Raw genomic sequence first — 13,476 nt, forward strand, 5'->3', positions numbered from 1 at the left:
AATCTGAACTCTGGTCCTCAGGCTTATGCAACAAGTACTTTAACTTCTGGACCATTTAGAAAAGTAAACTAATTATTAATTTTTGTCTTTTGTTTCTTTATTCTGATATGGTGAAAAATTGCCAACCCAGATACCTAAGATGAGAGTATCACACTTACAGAGCAGAACTTGTTCCCATTCATAATTTTGTTTCATCTTGACTATAAATTCTAGCTGTAGGCTGGTCCCTGGTCCTGTCTTTTTAGATCAGCATATTGCTTTTGCTGTGTGATATATTTCTTTAAAAACATGTTCTTTAAAATATACTTACTCTACAAGTTTTGTTTAACTGAATTATTGTTTTTAATGTCTTCTCTTCTAGACAAATTAAATCGAACTTAGAGATAGAACTTTGAAAGTCTAATTTTTGGCCTAATTTATATATTAAGATAGCCAATTTGAATACTTAAAATCTGCCATTAATTTTAGATACTCTGTTTTATTTCATTTTCAGAATAATTGAAGTAAATCAAAACCAAAAGCAGGTGGAACAGGATATTAAAGTTGCCATCTTTACATTGATGGTGGAGATCAACAAGAAAGGGAAAGCCCTTCTGCACCAACTTGAGGTGAGTTGAGGGTAGTGCTGTGGACTATGACTCGGCATGCTTCTCTTTGTGAGTGCTGCACTGTGACCACCTGCTTATAGCCCTATCACACACTAAGGTGTCCTAATCCTCCAATTTATTCTATAGCACTAAGCAAAAAGCCTCACTAGGGATCTCTGATTGTCGACATTCACTAAAGTGACAGCCATTGTATCACTAAGGGGAAGATGGAGTTAAGCAGAATTTTTTAGAAAGATACACTGTGCAAGAGATTTAGTTTTCAAATAAAGTCTTGCAACAAATAATGATGTTCCTATCAATAGCAAGTGGTAATAGTGATTTTTTAAGATCATATACTATGTCACCTAATGACCATCTGTCTCTGTTGACTTTGGTACACTCTGATGCTTGCACAATGAAAGAATAACAAATGACATATATTACAGTCCATTGTGAGTAGTGCATGGCATTTAGTTAACCTTCTGAGAAATTAGGTAAAATAGGTGTAGTGGTTTATGCCTATAATTCCAGCATCCAATAGGCAGAGGCAGGTGGAATTTCTATGAGTTCCAGGCTAGCCAGGCCTCTGTACTGAGACCTCTGACTCAAAGCAGCAACAAAAGTAAAATAGATAGTGTGGGCGGAAACTGCTCGTTTGTTTCCAGCCTCCCAGACCCAAAATAATCACACAGACTATTAATTAAAACACTGCTTCACCAATCACTTAGGCGTATTGCTAGCTAACTCTTAGATCTTAAATTAACCCATTTCTCTATTAATCTGTGCGTCTCCATGTGGCTGTGACCTACCAGGTAAAGTTCCCAGGCTGCAGCTACCTGGTTTCTCACTGACTCCGCCTTTCTCTATCTCTGCTTTGAATTTCCACCTTACTCTATTCTGCCCTGTGATAGGCCTGAGGACGCTTCTTTATTAACCAATGGTATACAGAGGGTAATCCCACATCAAGATAGGGATAATGTTTCTCTTACCCTCAATCTTGTATAGTCCTTTTTTTCTGCATTTTATCTGCCCAGGCTATCCTTGAACTCAAAATCCTTCTGCCACATCCTCCTAGATGCTGGGTTCCAGGCCTATACCATAGGATAGTTTATAATTATAGGCAAAAACAATTTTAGAAATAATGTACTATCTTGATTTTATTTATTTATTTATTTTTGAGACACTGAAAAAATGTGACTTTTGGTCTTTGTAGACCTGGCAACCAGGCTGACTTCAGACACCTGCTTCTGCTTCCCATGTGCTGGGGTTAAAAGCTTGATCCGCCGTGCTCACCTTTCTTAAATTCATCAATAGCAACAGCACAAGACCACACAATACCATATACCACAGTGTATATGGCATGTAAACTTGCCGTATAGTATGTAGTTATTCTTTTAGCATCTCAAGAGAAAGAATTTATATTCAAGAAACAGTTGCGAAAAAGAGAGTGCTAATATGTAAAGAATAGTTGACCAGTTAGTTGATAATATCTCTATCAGAAAGTCCCATGCCTGTTCATAATTCTGCTATTACGGAAATGTTAGGAAGTGCTTTGGATAAAAGGAATCAGTGCCCGGTTATGATAACTGTGTTTTTAGGGTTCTGCAGTTGTTTTCAAAGTGGGCACATTAAGCAGAATTTGATGTTTTCAGATTTTTACACACACACTTTAACAGTACTCTAGAGTAGTGCCTTGGCTCTGGATACTTGAAGAGTGTTAAAAATTAAGGAGAGAACTTCACCTTGAAAATTCCATGATACTTGTTGAATATGCCCCAAGTCTTCATTCCCATTCTTCTGGTTCAGAATTCACCTGTCCAGCAGATGAATGGATCCTGTTTTATATGCTACCTTGTAAAATCAAGATACTAGAACTTCTTAGTCTCAATTTCCAGTTCTTCAAAAAATTCTTCTCCACTCTAAAAATGCACTGCAGTTTGCAGAGGTCATTGCTGCTGTCTGAGTCAGACTCAGGGTAGATGTGACAATGCCACTGACTGTTAGCAGAGCAAGCAGCTCTGTGCATTGACCAGCAGAGCTGATCAGGGCAGGTGGTGAGAGTTCAGTTCCAGCAGAAAGCCATGTTATCTGCTCTTCTCTAGGTTATGGATGAGGTTTGTATGCTTGTAGTTTTTTTTTTTTTTTTTTAATTACGCAACTACTGTGCCTTCCATTTTGATTGCTGTCTGTTTTCTAAGTATATATTTTCTGTGGAGAAAATCAGTATTCTGACCCAATTGGGGAAGGGGGGAGTGTCATGTTGGCATTGAACCCATTATTCTGTTTTTATGTAGTACCTTTGAGAATACACTAGCAATGCATAGTACTTACCTACTGACTCGTCTAGTAACTCTCAAGACAAATAATTTGATTTTTTTTAATGCCAATACGAGATAAGTTTCAGCTACCACCTCACATAATTCTTGGGTACAGGCTAGTTGCAATTGGAGGTAGAATCTCTAGAACATGAAACTCTGTATTAGTTAAATCATGTAATGAACTGGTCATTTGAGTAGATAGCTGGATGATTTGTCTGTTTTACTTGTGTATTTTGAATTTAAATTTTATGATATAGCTATTCCGTGTCTGTTTTTCATTTAATTTAGCAAGATCCCTCCACAGAGACTATAGGTGAAAGGTAGAGACAACGCAAAGATTGTACTTTTATTACATTCAGAGTGATCCTTTGTATTATGAAGGAAAGTGCTTATGATCATTTTGATTACTGTTAGTTGAATACAGAGTAGTTCTTAATCTGAGTTGATTATCCAAAAATAACCATTGAAATGAATGTGAAGTATTAATTCTGAAATTACTTTATTTGCAGAGTCTTGCAAAAGACCATAGAATGAAACTTATGCAGCAACAGCAGGAAGTGGCTGGACTTTCCAAGCAGCTGGAGCACGTCATGCATTTTTCTAAGTGGGCCGTTTCCAGTGGCAGCAGCACAGCACTGCTTTACAGCAAGCGGCTGGTAAGAGAGAGGGAGAGAGCGCCGGAGCCACGCGGTGGTAACGCACACCTTTAATCTCACACTCAGGAGGCAGAGGCAGGCGGATCTCCGTGAGTTTGAGGCCAGCCTGCTCTACAGAACTAGTTCCAGGTCAGCCAGGGCTACACAAAGAAACCCTGTCCTGGGTGGGGGAGAGAAGAAAGGAAGGAAAAAAGAATAAATGGCTGGGTAAGATGGTGCCTGCCATAATCCAAGCACTGGGGAGATTGAGGCAGGCTGTGTTGGTCTACATGGTGAGAGTTCCAGACCTACCAGGGCTGATAGTGAGACTTTGTCTACAAACACACAGATAACCACCCCGCCCCCAAAAAACCAATACAAAACACAGTCTTTTTACCCTTAATTGCATTTTAGCAATTGTCCAAAATACTTGATTTTATAAATATTTACCTGAAATGGATTTGATGTGATTTAAATTTTAATTTCCTGTTGTTACTCCTATGTTTTTTCACTCTTTGTGACATATGAATCCAGTGTAATACTGATAGTAAACATTTACTGTCACCTGCAGCATGCCACGATTTAATTCTAAGCTTTTCCAGGTTGAATTTTACACCATTATTAACTAGTCATTTCATTGGACAAATTATTTAAAAAGGCACAGAGGTAAATAGCACAGCTAACACTGTCACTGTCCTGTAAAGAGCTGTAACAACCTTACCATTGAGTCTGTGATTGTCCTCTCAACTTTACACTGGAGCATGTGCAGCATGTGCTGCTGAATGTTGAACCGCCTCAGAAGGGTGGTTTAAGATCTGGTGCACTTACTGAAGTGACTGCCACTGTACCACAGCACTAGCATCTCAGCCCACTGAGTTTGGCAGGGGCCAACCTCCTTTTCCATTGAGCTTCCAGGGCTGCTTGTATTGTTGGTCTCAACTTTGGTTTGAAAGCAAGACTATTACTTAGAAAGTCAGTAGATTAAGATTCCACATCTTTTGTCCTTTATTCTTTGGAAACAAGTGGCAGAAGTAGTACATATGTGTTACATAAGTTTTACTTATTTAAATTAATAATTACTTTAAAAACAAATATTTATGAATTATATAAGGCAGGTCTCTCAATGTGGCTGAATGCTATTATACTGACTTACGTATTTCTAAAATTATTCCTAATTATTCATAATTAATAGTGATTAGTTGTTTTTTTTACTGCTTCTTTAAGCAAAAATCTACATAGTATAGAAACATTTGTAATTAATTTTTTTTTTAATTAGTCTTTGACCTTCAGCATTATCTACCTTTTTTATGCTGGTACTCTATTTCTACGTATTTGACTTTTGTTGTTTTGTGATATGAGATCTTTGTGGTTTGATACTAGATCTCATGCTCATCTATCTTACGCTAATTTAAGTTACAGTGTTGTTACTAAGCATAGCCTATTTTATATTTTATTCTTGTTTTAGATGGCAGAAGTTTTGTTGTTATTGTTTAGTTTTTTGTTTGGTTTTGTCTTTGTTTTATTTTTTCTGCTAAATACCATTCCAGTGTATATGAGGTTGATATATGAAAGTATATAAAGTAAACGGAAGTTTCTGTCTTGCCCAGTCCCACAGCTGTTTAGTACCAACAAAATACACAGAAGCTTATATTAATTATAAACTTATAATAATTATAAATTATTAGCTCTGGCTTATCATTAACTAGCTCTTACAACTTAAATCAAACCATGATTCTTATCTATGTTTAGCCACGTGGCTCGGTACCTTTTATCAGTGAGGCATTCTCATCTTGCTTCCTCTGTGGCTGGCTGGTGACTGCAGACTGAGCCTTTCCTCTTTCCAGAATTCTAGTCTGGTTGGACCACCTATACTTGCTGTCTGGCTACTGGCCAATCAGCATTTAATAAACCAGTGCAAGTGACAAATCATTACAGGATACAAAAGCATTATCCCACAGCAATGTAGATCTGTAAATATGTCTATCACTATTTATCCATCAGTAGATACATAAAGGTACATACATATATATACATATATAATATATATATAATTTTGCATATGTGTATCAATCGGTGGACACATGTTGTTTTTCTATCTTTACCATTATGAAAAATACCATAAATATGGAAGGCCAGAAATTTCTGCCATGCTTTTCAGTTCTTTGGGAATATATGTAGAGAGCTCGCTAGGCTATATAGTATTAGTTTTAATTGTTTGAAGAACCTCCATGCCATTTTCCATAATGGCTTTACCAATTTACATTCCCACCAATCTCTAACCCTCACCAGCACTTACTGTGACCATTGCTTCGCTAACAGCTGATGTGGTGAATCCTTGGGATTTTCGATTTGCATTTCACTTGTTGGTTTGTGGGGTTCATCACCTGTTCATAGACCTATTGGACAATTTTTTAAAGACTTTTTTATAATTGTGTTTATATGTAGGCATATGCACATGTGTGCAGGTGATGTGAGAGCCAGGGGCATCAGATTTCCTGGAGTTATTGGCCACGTGAGCCACCCAACATGGGTGCTAATAGTCTTCTGCTGAGTCATCTTCAGCCCCGGGGTGTATGTGTGTGTGTGTGTGTGTGTGTGTGTGTGTTTGTCTGTTTGTCTGTCTCTGTGTGTGGTTTGCAAACTTCCCAATCAAGGGAACCTTTTTTGCTTAATTATTTTTTGACTATGGAGAAGCATTTTAATAGGATTTAGCGTTGTTTATGTCTTCTAATTTAGTTAGTTCATCTTTTTATAATCGGAGAAAGAAGCCCTATAAAGTGAGAGTCCATTCAGAAGTCCAATCATAAAATCTTGAAATATTTAAACTTCACATTACTTTCGTAAAGTTTCTCTTGTCATTTGTTAAACTTTAAATCTGTGTTTTATTTAGAAGGAAGGCAGGAAAAAATATGTTAGTAGAGACTCAAAAAATGAAGCTGTCATTTGTAATGGCAGTGAGTGTTTCTTTACTGCCAATGGTTAGGAAAGTATGCAGGAGCAAATGTGACAAAGGTGATTGGGCTCCTGCTCCCTTTCCCCCCTTTCAATGATCAAGGACCTTTTCCCCTTTGAGTGTCTAGTTCTGAGTGTCTAGTTCTGAGTATCTAGTTCTGGCCCTACACCAGCTCCCTACTCTTACCTACAGTACCCAGAGCATGGTGCTCTTCTGATGCTTCATTGAGATCCATTCTCTCCTCTGAAGCACATCTGTTTATCTTTCTGTCCACCCCCACTCCACCAAAAACCCAAACTTTTTGCATTAAAAAAATTTATTCCTTATCATGATGATAATTAGCTAGATTTTTCATTGTACATACACTTGAATTTGAAGCACATTTCATAAAATCTCAGAGAAATTGGGGTTCAACCTGAAGATCTGAAACAGCCATTGGCTCTTACCTCGACTTCAGTCTGAAAGGATGATCCTTCTTCCAGGAATCTCAGAGTGAGACTGTGTTTGAGAGCTGTTTCTTCCCATTTTATAATCCTCTCTAGGGATGGGATTAAAATCTGCATCACAGTTGTAAGGAGAGGGCAGCTTGTTTGTCCCGGCCTCCCAGGGCACCCGAAATAACCACACAGAAACTGTATTAATAAAAACACTGCTTGGCCATTAGCTCTAACTTCTTATTGGCTAACTCTTACATATTAGTTTAACCTATCTCCATTTATCTGTGTACCACCACATGGCAGTGGCTTACGGGAGATTCTAACCAGCGTCCATCTCAGGCAGAGGATCCATGGCTTCTCTGATTCTGCTTTCTTCCTCCCAGCATTCAGTTCTGTCTACTCCGCCTACCTAAATTCTGCCCTATCAGGCCCAAAGCAGTTTCTTTATTCACTAACCAATGAAAGCAACACATGAACAAAAGAACCTCCTACACAACATCACTATGCATGCATCGCCTGGTTTCTGTGGCATACTAGAGTGGCTGCTGGGATTAAAGGTGTGTGTTTCCATAACCTGGTCTGTAAGGCTGACTAGTGGGGCTGTTTTACTCTCAGATCTTTAGGCAAGCTTTATTTATTGAAATATAATTGAAATGCCACTACATAAATTCATTCTAAGTTCTTGTAGGTCTGAAGAGATGAACAGGTAGACTTAATGAACCTTTAGTTATTCATTGTAGTATCTAGGCCTTACAGCTCTTAAGATTATCTTAAGTACATCAGGAGTTTTGTCAAGTGTAACAGCTCACAGTTCAGATAGATAATAAAGCGGGTAAAAATCCTAAGTATTTAACACATGACAAGGAGCCAAGTTTGGCTATATCTGATATTACTCATAGACCTTTCTGTTACCTGCTCGGGAAATATTTAAATAGGCACTTGATTTCTGAAGTATACATAAAGCTCAATATTAAATAGAAAGAATTTACATCTTAACTTGGAAATAGTTACAGCCAGGAAATATGCCTTATAAATTCTTTTAATTACATTTGTTTACCCTTAAGGAAGTACTCCAAAAATTAGTTTTATTTATGTGTATTTTTTTTTTGGGTGCCCACAAAGGCCGGAAGAGAGTATCCAACCCTTGGCGCTGGAGTTCCAGGTGTCTGTGAGCCCTCCCAACATGGGTCCTGGGAAGGGAACCCAGGTCCTCTGGAAGAGCAGCAATCGCTTTTAACCCATACAGCCATCTTGCCAGCTCCAGTGTGCATATTCATATTTGTTTTTCTCACAAGAAACTCCTTAAATGACCACCTTTGATTACTAAAACTACTAGGTTTGTATAGTGTGTCTCTAGGAGAAAAAAAAATACAATTTTAAGAAATGAAAATTCCTGTGTCTTCCTGACATGGAATCTTATCCCTATCAATAGGGATGTAGTAGAACTAGGACTGGGGATCACACGGAAGCATGGACCAATAATCAAAGCTGTGACAAAGTATCCACAAGTTTGGACATTCCAATTTTATTTTGATTCACCAAGATTTTAACCACATTGGCAGCAACCCAGAAGCAAAGTACAAACTGAGTTTTCTGTATATGCACAGACAGCTGTATATGTCTAGTTACAGATAGGTATGTTTGTATACTCCTCATACCTGAGCCTGCTATCCTGGTTTCAAAGTACTTAGGAAGAAGAAGGTAGTGCAGAGTGTACAGAGTATCTTGCTGTACCAGAAACTAGACAGTACTCAGAATGGAAGGAGCATGTCAAAGGAACCTAGCCAAGTGTTTGGATTGATGGTAGCCTAAATCAGGTGCTTTCTTAGTTTAGAATTGGCTGATTATATTAAATCTTTGCTTTACTTTAGGTCACACTGGAGTGTGTCTAGAACCTTGTGTCTGCATCATGCTCTCAGAAAAGATCAATAATAATGTGTTTAGGAGAGGTTGAGTGGGTACTCGAGCAAATAGTTATTAAAAGTTGAAGATTCTGGGTGAAGGGAATGGAAGGGTTACTTTTAGCAGACTTTTAACAATTTTAAAATTATATAAATGTAAGTTATTAAGTGATTTTGCGGAGTTGAACATATTGGAACCCTTCTATACTGTAAATTAGTATAACTGTGATTAAAAACAGTGTATCTGTTCCTCAAACAAAGGTAAAAGTAGAACTGTTATTACAATCTAGTAATCTGAGTTTGGGGTATAGATCCAAAGTAGATAAAGTTAATGTATTGTATGTTACCTGCAATCCAATGCTTACAACCAGTACTATTCATTATAAAGAGCAAAAGCTTATTCAACCCATGGTTCTGAGGACTGGAATGTGGTGTGCATATTGAAATGTGGTGTTCTGGGGCCTGCATGCGATGAAGGCCTTCATGTTGGTAGAGAGACTGCAGTGTTCCAAGGTAGGAAAATGCATCATTTAACAAGGACATACATGTGTCATCTAGAGTGGCTTTCTTCCCAGTCCTCCTCTCAAGTCCTACATTCAAGGGATTGATTCCATTAATCCCTACCTACAGTGCTTGATGACTCACAGTAGGAATTAAATTTCGACATATTTTGGTGATGATTTTCATATGAACCATAGCAGACTGTCCATTGTATAGGATGAACCTGGAGAGCATTTTCTATGTGATATGAGAGAAACAAAGAACACCTCCTATGCTACCTCACTTGTATATAGACCATGACTGCAGAGATGTTCAAAGAATGAATAAATTAGGTAGCTGATGAATTTAGATCCTGTCTTTCTAAGAAAATAATTAAAGTGAAAAAAATGTAAGGTTAGCCTCATTTATTTCATAAAAATACATGCTGAAAAAGACACATGATAGTTTTTTCAGTGGTTGTGCTTGTTTGTGGTCCAGGTTGGCCTTAGATTTACTATGTAGTCCGAATCTCTACTCTTCCTGTCTCCAACCCTTGAATGCAGAGATTAGATGTGTACCACAACACCCAATGTACACCACTGCGTCCCTGCATGCTAGGCAAGCTCTCTACTACTAGAACTACAACTTTAGCCCCCGTTTTTACTGTTAAATATTTACTGCATTTAAGAAAATGATAAAAATTGTGAGAACATTGGGCAATACAAGTTGTTTTAACATTTCATGAGTGTGATTTATAGTCAGAATTGTTAAAGAGTAAGAAAAAGTAAGAAAAGGAGAACATGGGGTGTGTCATTGTGTTATCTGCTGTTAGCACAGTGCAGTTTCCAAAGTGCACTCATACATTATAGCCAAAATTTATTACAGTTATTTGAAGCTTTGTAGTCATGTGGAGAAAATTTACTTATTTAACAGCTACTTATTCAATATTTCCATCTGCCAGACAACATTCTGAGTTTTGAGGGACAGTAGCAAAAACAAATTCTGCCCTTAAAGAGCTGCATTTAAATGGTGTGAAGAGGAAGTAGTAAAACTTAGAGACTGTTGAGGATGGTCCCGAAAACACAAGTGACTCAGAATCTGGAGTAGAGAAAAGCTGCAGCGAGCTGTATGGCGGAAAGAATGCTTGGAGGAAATTGAGTGCTGCGCAGAAACAGAAGAGGCCAGAGGCTTCGCATTAGAACCCTGCAGACAAGAGCTGACTACAGCACGCATGATGATGCAGGGCAGAGAGTAAGCAAACTAGGAAAGGACCAAAGAGGCTTATTAATTATGACAGTTAGCACAGAAGTATATGTGCAACATAAAAACAGCCTGAATTTAGCTTGTCTGGCATTGGCATAGCAGGCTGGTGCTGGAGAAGTACTGTGTTTTCCGCTCTATAATTGTGCTGCTGTAATTTGAGCCATTCTAAGAAGGCACGCCTAAGCTTACTGTTTTAGAAAACAGATTGCTTTATTTTTCTTTTACCTTGGATCTTACTACAAATATTGTTGGGCTACTCTGTCAGGAACCGCCCTTCCCCCAAGGAAAAAAAAGATTCTGTTTAGAAACAGGGAAGGGGATGGAGTTCCCTTTTACTTCCAATCAGCTGAAAAGGTTCAGGAGAGTGTGTGACTGTATATAGGACAGACCTTGGGGAAACTGTGGTTCCTTATGGGTCGAACCTTCTGTGCCTTCCCATGGAACAGCTAAGTTGCCCTGCCCTGTGAGTGGGTTTCACAAAGGGCATCCAAGAACCACATGTGAACCTGTGCTCAGTATGAGCCTAGCCCTGGGAACAAACTAAACTAAACTGGACTAAACTCTGCCTTCTATTCTTCACTACCTTGTACCGGTGAGTGGGGTATCTGAGAACTACTCAACTAACTTTGGTCCCAAACCATTCCCACTGTTCACCTGTTAAGCAAAACAAAAGTAGGAAGGGGCAAGTAAACCCAGCCTTGCTCTCTCCAGGATGGCCCCAGAATATAGGAGAGAGTAAATGGAATCTGCTTTCGCATGTATAATCTCTCTCCTGGAAACAATACTTCATAAACCTTAATAAAGATAATTTTAGTTTCTGCTGATTGGTTTGGATATATTTATTGTGTTCTTTTTTGTTTCTTTTGTAGTCAAAAAATTTTTTGGTTCTTTGTGACAGGGTTTCTCGGTAGCTTTGGAGCCTGTCCTGGAACTAGCTCTTGTAGACCAGACTGGCCTTGAATTCAGAGAGATCCTCCTGCCTCTGCCTCCTGATTGCTGGGATTAAAGGAGGCATCAGATCTCTAAAACTGAAGTTGAGGGCAATTGTGAACCACTGGGTGTGACTTAAACTCAGCAAAAACTCCAAGTGCACTTAACTGCTGAGTTGTTTCTTCAGTCCCCTTTATTTTTCATCATTTTTTATTTAGATTTATTTTATGTATATAAATATAAGTGTTTTGCCTACATGTATGTGTGTGCACCACATATGTGCTTGCTGCTTGAGATCGAAGGCCCATATCCCCTTGAGCTGCAGTTATGGATGGTGTGAGCCGTGTGGGTGCTAGAAACTGAACCTGGGTCTCTGCAAGACCAGCAAGGTGCTCTTAACTGCTGAGCAGTCTCTCCAGGTCCTCTCTCTTGCTCTTTAAGTAATTTAAAGATTTTAAATTTTTCTACATGGGTTCTGTATTTCCACTCCTCCAACTCTTCCTATGCCCACCCCTCAAATTCATGGCTATTTCTTTTATTATTATTGTTACACATACACACCTACCGAGTCCTTTGGTGGTGTTCATATGTAAATGTCTTTTGGGCTGACCTCTCTGGATTAGATAACTTATTAGGAAGCTCGTCTTTGATAAAAAGCTAGTACTCTCTTTCTCAGTAGCCATTGATTTCCTGTAGCTCTTCATCAAGAGGTGGGACTTTGTGAAATTTCTTCCATCCATATTGGCATGTTAACTGTCATTGTCATTCTGCAAGTCTTACTTAAGTAACCATGTCTTTGGAATTTCCTGTTGCTCTTTCCATCATGTCTAGAAGATGCTATCTAACAAAAGGCATTTGGGTCTACAGGTAGTTGGGTAGGTTTACAGTACCGGCCACGAATTCCCTCCTGTGGAGCAGTCCTTGAGTCCAGCTGATATAATTGCCACCATTGCACCACGGGACATCGCAATGGGTCAGTGTGTGACTCGTAGGTTTTATAGATGAACAGCACTATTGGTTGCTTTTTTCCCTTGGCAGGTGTGTAGATCTCAGGGAGGAGCTTCCATGTTAGTTCAAACTGTACAGCTATGTTGAAATTTTGTGGTGTCTTCAACAATGGGGTGTTACCTGCAAGTGCTGGGAGGTGACCAAGGGTAGTGGCAATAGCTTCTATTGTTTGGGGTGTCTCTTGGGAGGACCATTTATCACCCATTAAAAATAAATGCATGAAAAGTGCGTGTTGGTGGTGTGTGTGGGTGTGTGTTTACGTGTGTATAAGCCATCTTAGAGAATTCCCAGTGCTAGAAATGGGAAACCTCCCTTGAAGTTGTTTGTTAGGGAAAGGAAATAAGAAAGTGAACAACCCAGTGAAACGTCATGTGATAGCAAGTCTACCTGAAGCAGCTGGCCATGGATTTAAGGTCAGTTCATTTATCAGTTCCATTAAGTTCAGACAGAGAGCTTAAGGTGGGTTGATTTACTTTGTTTGGAGGAAAGGTTGCAGAGAAAGAGTGCATGTAACTGTATAAATGAAAGAGGAGTTTGAATATGTGTATTGATTGGCTTGTAAGATGGAAGAACATGACAAGTTGATAGGAACTGCACTTGTAGTGCTGGTGGTCAGGCACCAAGCAAGCGAGCTGTAAAGCCACAGCAATCAGGTTGGATATTGAAATCGTCAAGAATTGTGACAGTAATGTTGGAAAAGAAGAAAGTAGGTGTTGGAAACTGTAACATAAAGAAAAGTGTATGATGTAAGATAGCATGGAATTTTAAGATGGCTGCTTATAAGAAGTCATAATGAGAAGTAAAAATTATCCTACAAGTAGATCTGATTCCATTTCCTAGACATATTCATTTGTATTCTCTAATTTCTTAGTACCCTAAGTCTGGATTCTGAATACTTTAAAAGAATAAGGTAGTAAGTGCCTGGAGAGATGGCTCAGCAGTTAAGAGCACTGACTGTTCTTAC

At 38.7% G+C, this 13,476-nt stretch overlaps 1 protein-coding gene across 4 annotated transcripts in view; it reads left to right on the top strand.

Moving 5' to 3' along the window:
- Trim24 (tripartite motif containing 24) overlaps positions 1-13,476 on the top strand; it is a 114,730-nt gene that overhangs the window by 79,520 nt on the left and 21,734 nt on the right. For all 4 annotated transcript variants that reach the window (XM_038317980.2, XM_038317981.2, XM_038317982.1 and 1 more), the window contains 2 exons: positions 494-608; positions 3,415-3,561. In XM_038317980.2, the coding sequence (XP_038173908.1) occupies positions 494-608; positions 3,415-3,561 (262 nt within the window). The remainder of the gene's footprint in view (positions 1-493; positions 609-3,414; positions 3,562-13,476) is intronic.

Source organism: Arvicola amphibius, chromosome 2, assembly GCF_903992535.2.
Source record: "Arvicola amphibius chromosome 2, mArvAmp1.2, whole genome shotgun sequence".
Classification (NCBI taxonomy): domain Eukaryota; kingdom Metazoa; phylum Chordata; class Mammalia; order Rodentia; family Cricetidae; genus Arvicola; species Arvicola amphibius.